Source organism: Bombina bombina, chromosome 1 (assembly GCF_027579735.1).
Source record: "Bombina bombina isolate aBomBom1 chromosome 1, aBomBom1.pri, whole genome shotgun sequence".
Classification (NCBI taxonomy): domain Eukaryota; kingdom Metazoa; phylum Chordata; class Amphibia; order Anura; family Bombinatoridae; genus Bombina; species Bombina bombina.
In genome coordinates this window covers 1,050,095,957-1,050,102,903 of record NC_069499.1, presented here as the reverse complement: position 1 = coordinate 1,050,102,903, position 6,947 = coordinate 1,050,095,957, and the positions used below count along the sequence as shown (strand labels likewise).

General features: G+C 36.9%; 1 protein-coding gene across 2 annotated transcripts; it reads right to left on the bottom strand.

The window, feature by feature from the left end:
- Positions 1-704: 704 nt before the first annotated feature.
- Positions 705-5,934, bottom strand: LOC128641036 (regulator of G-protein signaling 9-binding protein-like). Of its 2 annotated transcripts, none has more exons than XM_053693574.1 (3): positions 5,488-5,934; positions 3,176-3,479; positions 705-1,625 (listed from the first exon to the last, which is right to left on the bottom strand). In XM_053693574.1, the coding sequence occupies exons 2-3, from the start codon at positions 3,444-3,446 to the stop codon at positions 1,096-1,098; spliced, it is 801 nt and encodes a 266-aa protein (XP_053549549.1). In that variant the 5' UTR covers positions 3,447-3,479; positions 5,488-5,934; the 3' UTR covers positions 705-1,095. The 2 variants fall into 2 exon arrangements, with proteins under 2 accessions (XP_053549549.1, XP_053549557.1); XM_053693582.1 differs by lacking the exon at positions 5,488-5,934 and adding an exon at positions 5,193-5,343.
- Positions 5,935-6,947: the final 1,013 nt, after the last annotated feature.

Sequence of the window (6,947 nt, the reverse complement as noted above, 5' to 3'; positions counted from 1 at the left end):
TCATGTGCATGATAGAATTGCTTGGCATTTATTGTCCCTTTAAAAGGCATGACTGAAAAAAATGTATTGAAGATAGATTTGTGTGGAAAAATCATTATTATGTCCAGTAAATATGCAATTAAAAATACACTCTAAGGAAGACTACCCAGTTGCTTGATTTGCTTAAACAATATTTAAGGGACATAAAACACACATATTTTCTTGCAGGATTCAGAAAGAGCATGCAATTTTAAACAATTTTCTAATTTACTTTTATTATCTAATTTACTTTATTCTCTTTATATATTTTGCTGAAAAGCATATCTAGATAGGCTCAGTAGCTGCTGATTGGGTGCTGCACATAGATGCCTTGTGTGATTGGCTCACACATGTGCATTGCTATTTCTTCAACAGAGGATATCTAAAGAATGAAGCAAATTATATAATAGAAGTAAATTGGATTGTTGTTTAAAATTGTACTCTCTATCTGAATCATAAAAGAAAAAATTGGGGTTTGTGTCCCTTTAAGTCCTGATATGCAATGATCATATAAAATAAAGGTAAGATAACAGTGTTTAGGGTTCTAGCTATCATTTTTTTACAGAATCAAAGATAAAAAAAAAAATACTTTTATGATCAGGCATAGTTTACTAAATTGTATTCATGATGTTCCTCAGTATCACATTTAAGGGGTAGGTTTGCGTTCATTCTGTAGCACCACAAACTAGGTTATGCAAGCAATTTTATTATCTCCCCACACAAAATGATAATAATAATAAAAAAGGCAAACGGTGTCTGCACTCTGTTTCCAGAGACTGCATGTTACTGATAAAGTTTTCAAAAACGTGTGTCTAAATATTTCATGAAGATGCTATTTTTATGTAGACATCTAAGGACAGAAAATGATTGTCCTTCAAAATGTCTGTTACATTTCTTTATTCCACACCAGGGTTATTCATCACCTGTCATCAAGTATCCATAACAGGTCATTATCACAGTGATTGAACCACTGGGCAGTCCAGTGAAATTAAATCTAGCCAGTTGGAGGTACTTGTGGACTGCAGCTGAGAAAGTGTCCTAAACACAGTTCACAAAACAAGGTTTATGGTTCCATAGCTATGAGACCATACAAAGAGGACGGGACAGTAACTGTCCATGAGAACAGCATCCTCTGCCGGAAATGTCCTCTCCAGACAGAATCTCATTGTCTGATGATTCATCTAGGTCACAGGTGGATATGACCTCTGCCCAGGCTTCTTCTGTTGCTTCTACAGTCCAAATTGGAATGCTAACTTTCATCTGCATATCGTTTAGCATACTTTCAACATGCTCTATTTGTCCTGCAAGGTCTGGTGAACAGGAGCGCTCTACTGGCTTTGTGGTTTCCCTCAATCTGCTACTGGGTGACTTAATACTTCGGGACCTATAGGCTACTTCAGAAGTCTTGCCTGTCACACCAGTGTTGATTAATCTCTTCTGTCGGCCATGCAAGGGGAAAAGCTGGCAGAGGTGGTGGGCTTTACATAAATCCTGTTGGAAGAGTTCTAGAGTAGAGAGGAAGAGCACCCATATCCTCTCCAGTTCTACACGTTCCTCTTGACTCACCTCCTGCTCCATTAGCAGAGCCATTAGAGCGTTTCTCAGATCTGAGGAAAAATAAAATGCAGCCATGTTTCATTTAAAGCAAAGAGCAAATACTAACAATTTTTCTTTGTCATATTAAAAAGGACAAAGAAGTTAACACTATAATTGGAAAATAATTGAAGGACATAAAAGTTTTAGAAGGTAAACTAATAATTACAGCCAAGAGAAAGAGGGACATGGTAGGTTCACCCTATACAAGCACTGCTCCTGATTTTTTGGGGGGGTGGAAATATCTCCCTTTCCCATTCATCTACCATGTATTATATTAAATCAGCACCAGTAGAAAATATTTTTATATATTCTAAAATAAAAAATATGCAGTTTTGCAAGTAAATATTATTTCAGTCATCCCTCTTTAAAATGATTTGATAGATAGATAAATAGATAGATAGATAGATAGATAGATAGATACTTTACATTCATTGCATTCTGTGTGTAAATTTTAGAACTATCATGGTTAAAGGGAAATGAAATCCAGTTTTTTTTTTCTTTCATGATTCAGATAGAACATATCTATTTTAAACAACTTCCCAGTTTACTTCCATTATGTTATTTTTCTTATTCTCTTGGTATCATTTGTTGAAAATCATATCTACAGAGGACCAGGAGATGCAGTGTACTACTGAGCTACTGGGAGCTATCTGGTGGCTGCACATATATGCCTCTTTTCATTGGCTTCACCTAATGTGTTTATCTAGCTCCCTGTACTGCATTGTGGCTCCTTCAACAAAGGATACCAAGAGAATTAATAAAATTTGATAATAGAAGTAAATTAGAAAGCTGTTTAAAATTGTATTCTCTTTCTAAAACATGATTTTTTGAAAAAAAAATTTGGCTCATGCCCCTTTAACTAAATATACCTAGATGTTATTTATTTTTATTTTTTAATTTAATGTTTGTTTTTCTAAACTTTTAACAATTATAGAATTAGTCCTATATTGGTTTTAAAACTATCCCAAGTCAATAAGCTTTCTGCACTCTCCTCAACTAAGTCCATTACATATGTCCTTCTGAGCCACTTATCCTTAGTCTTCTAAAATCAATTTCTTGATTTCCTCTCTCATCCTTTTGTTTTCAGTCTACATTTTCTTTCCTCTATTTGTCACTGTCAAAGTTTACCTTCCCCTTAATCCAAACAATATGTTTTTCTTTCTCTTTCCCATATGATTCAGTCTATATTTCACCAGCTTTAAGTATATTGTTAAATCTCTGAAGCCCTCAGGTCCTATCTATATACTTTGTTTGTCCAAAATACATTATTCCATACTCAATCTCAGTTATATCTAAGAGGCATGGTCTGCTGGTATGTTCATTTGTGTAAACAAGTAGATCACAAAATGGCTATACAGGATTGCATTGTTTACCCACAGTGATATTATGTCCAAGATAAACAAAGTGCCCATGTGTTTAGCAAAAGTATGTTCTTCCCTGTTCAATCTATCCTTATGGTCCAATATAAGTTTTGCTCTTGCCCCACAATATTCCAGATTCTAAGCCCCCATGGTCCTTCTCTTGCATAACCCTCTCTGCTGCACAAAAGTCACTTAATTACCTGTGCTTAGATCAAATGCTTTCTTCCTGCTTTCCTCCAGTTCTTCCCTTAGTCGGCTACAATCTGATGTGCCACCAACACACATGACCAGCTGCCGGTAACAAGCAGTCACCTTATTAAGGGATATGTGGACTTTCTTGCAGTCTGCAGCTGTCCACATGCTGCTGCTCTCTGTTGTTGTGTGTGCCCGGATGCCTCTCAGTGTCAGTGTCTTGCTGCTAGTGGAACGTAGAAGAGGTGGTACAGGAGGGGCAGCTTCAGGGGCAGACATGTTGGCTTCTTGTTCCACCCAGAAGCAAACTGCCTGAGAAGAGAATCACATACTTAGTCTACAGTAACACACAATACTCCTGAACATTACTCTTCAATAACAAAACAAGAAAATATAATACTCCTGAACATTACTCTTCAATAACAAAACAAGAAAATACAATACTCCTGAACATTACTCTTCAATAACAAAACAATAAAATACAATACTCCTGAACTTTACTCTTCAATAACAAAACAATAAAATACAATACTCCTGAACATTACTCTTCAATAACAAGACAATAAAATACAATATTCCTGAACACTACTCTTCAATAACAAAACAAGAAAATACAATACTCCTAAACATTACTCTTCAATAACAAGACAATAAAATACAATACTCCTGAACATTACTCTTCAATAACCAAACAATAAAATACAATACTCCTGAACATTACTCTTCAATAACAAAACAAGAAAATACAACATTTGTCTGCAGTCTTCCAACAGATTAACGTCATCAGAATCATAACTATATCAGAACAAAATAGCACTTTGCTGCATTTGTTTTTCAATAGCCACCCCCCACCCCCACCAATTTCCTTATTTAGAGTAGCCAATCTGGACTTCTGTCTACAGATGTCCAGAGTGTGCCACTGTCCTTACGTTAACAAAATAACAATATCAGGAAAGATTAACAATGTATGTACAGAAATAATGGGAGGTTAGGCTTGTGAAGCCTGCAATGTGCTCTTTCAGTTTCTATAACTGGAAAATACATAATTTTCAGACCTAAACACAGGTAAAGGGGACAAAATATATAAGTATATTACAAAGTTGTTTAACTACTTAAGCATTTTATATTACAACCTCAATGTGTTGACTGTCCCTTTAAAGCAGGGAGTGGGCAGTGATTCATTGCTATATTAAAAAAAAGCCTCTATTCCAATATTTGGTCAAATCATGATCTATATGCAAGAACCATTACATTACTATATTTCTATGTAAAAATCATTTAAAATGAGGACTCACGTTTTATTTTACAAAGGAATTACTTTTGTCACAATAAAAATAGATACTTTCAATATTAGAACACTTCACATCTCAAACCTATGTATACAAAGTGGGAAAAGCTAGCTGTGCAGTATATACTGATACCACTAGACAGCTAAAGCCAGATCCTGTACCGATGAGTAGTGTACCTTAATAATAATTGTTGTATTATTATATAGGACAGCAATGCATCCACAAAATTCTCTCCTCTCTGGAACAAATAACTATAGGGGGATCCTGTGGGTTTTTGGCAATACACTTGGTTTTGACCTGATATCTATTTATATATAAGGATATTCTATGAATCAGCTACAAGAGAATGCTAGCTGTGCAATGATGTATTACAGATGAAATCCACATTTTCTATTTAATTAAATGTATATTATTTTCCATATTTTACTCTAATGACATTAAAAACATAAATATATAACAAATGTTAAAGGACTGGAGTTTCAAGTGTAAAATGGAACAATTTTAAAGTTCTGGATAAACAAATCAGAAAAGTAAGGCTTGGACCAATTATTTTCTTCCCCTACAGTTAAGTCACCTCTAAAATCAATGAGGATGAGTTACCCATACAGCCTACAAGAAGGTATAAGCAGATTCTACAGAATAATAGCTTTCAAAGTGTTAAACATATTTAGTTTTCCATTCCACTTCCATCTTTTCTCCACCCATATCCCAGAAATATAAAATGTAGAGTCTTTACCTTTAAAAGATCAATATGTAGACATTATGGCTGATCTACCAGTGCCACCCTTTATGTTTAAGCCCGTGACTGCAAAGCAGTATCCTCTGGGTACTCAATGGGTTAACAGAACCCTCACATGTTTGTAAGGCAAATAAAGGCCCATGCAGATCATGCCACTTCAATACCAACCTACAAACCTATGGAAGAGTCACACTGTAGCTACAATGTACATAACAGCAGGGTGTGTGCTTAGTACCACAGGGAACTGATGGCACTTCTATATCGTGTGGCTTTCCCAGTCAAATCTACTCACCTGCTGTGGCTGCCCCCTTTGTGTACAGCTGGAAACATGCAGCAGTATTGTGTCCCTCCGTGGGCCCTGGCTCAGTTGCAAGGAGAGGTGAGCGGAGCTGGGACAGCGATCCTTTTGTGTAGGGCTCAGGCTGTCATTGGACTGCTACGTGTTTAATAGGATAATGGGAGGAAGCAGCTGCTCTCCTGATTAAAGTCTCATGGAGCCGGATTCCCCAGGGGAGCTCGTCCGCTTCCCACTGTGGGAAAATAACACAGCTCCTGGCACCGGATCCCGCCTTTCTGCAGCTCATCTCTCCCAGCACCCTGAAGGGGGGTACGGTGCTCACCCCAAGCACTTCCATTTTTACAGTATCGCGTATAAACAGAGCAGAACTCTACAGACAAGCTTTTATTTACTGACGACACTGACATGGTATTTACATACAACAGCACACACACATATATATGTGTCTGTATATTATATGTCTATGTCTAAACTCTAACAGCCTATCTCTCTAGCTGAGCTATATCTATCATCTATCTATCTATCTATCTATCTATCTATCTATCTATCTATCTATCTATCTATCTATATATCATCTGTTAATCTTTATATTTCTACCTATCCGTCTCATCTATCAATATCTAGCATCTATTTATCATTTATCTAATCTATCATTTATCTAATCTATCCATCCATCCTAAACTTTAATAATATTTTTTATGTATTATCATAACCCCTCCCTGTCTCCTAAAAACACATACAATAAAACACTACCATAACCTCCCTGTGGTCCAGAAATAAAGTACTCCAACCACATTCGCTTCAGCTTGGAAGACTGCAGCCACAAGCCTCAAGAGAGGGTGAAGTGCACCCCTGTCCCCTGTCACATATGTGCTTATACACACTGGTAACTCTCATCTTTGTTACACCCTATTCATATCTCACACATAAGCATACAGCTAGAGTCCATGTGATTTTCCCTATTTTGCACGTGAAGGCTCATATTAACACTGACTAGCACAAACACTCTGGCACATAGCCACTACCTAACAAATAAACATACACTGTCACATTAATGTCCCTCATTAACACAAATAGTTACACAGTGACACATTCATCTGCCTTATACTTCTGTCAAATGCGAGGTCCATTGATGGCTAAGTCCTAGACAGGATGTGGTTTAAATTGATAAGTGGACACTGAGGGGTGGTTGATAAATGAGGGGAGGCTGACAACTTTTGGCCAAGGGGCAGGTACAACAGAAAAAGGCTCAAGGTACAGGAACGCCACCTAAAAGATAATTGCACCAGAGCAGCAGCCTTTATGCATTTCATGGAGTGTGCTGAACACTTTCGCTCCCTCTAGTCCCACAACCTCACTGCCATGTGTGCTGCCATGTTTGAAATACTTTTCTATTTATCTCTGTCTTCTGTGGAGAACAATTAGGGAAAGAGATATAACCAGGCAATAAAGTA

Excerpts from the sequence above, each read along its gene's own strand:
- LOC128641036 (XM_053693574.1), bottom strand. The coding sequence starts at position 3,446 with ATGTCTGCCCCTGAAGCTGCCCCTCCTGTACCACCTCTTCTACGTTCC. Across the intron at positions 1,626-3,175 it reads AGCATTTGATCTAAGCACAG|ATCTGAGAAACGCTCTAATG; the intron begins GTAATTAAGTGA and ends ATTTTTCCTCAG.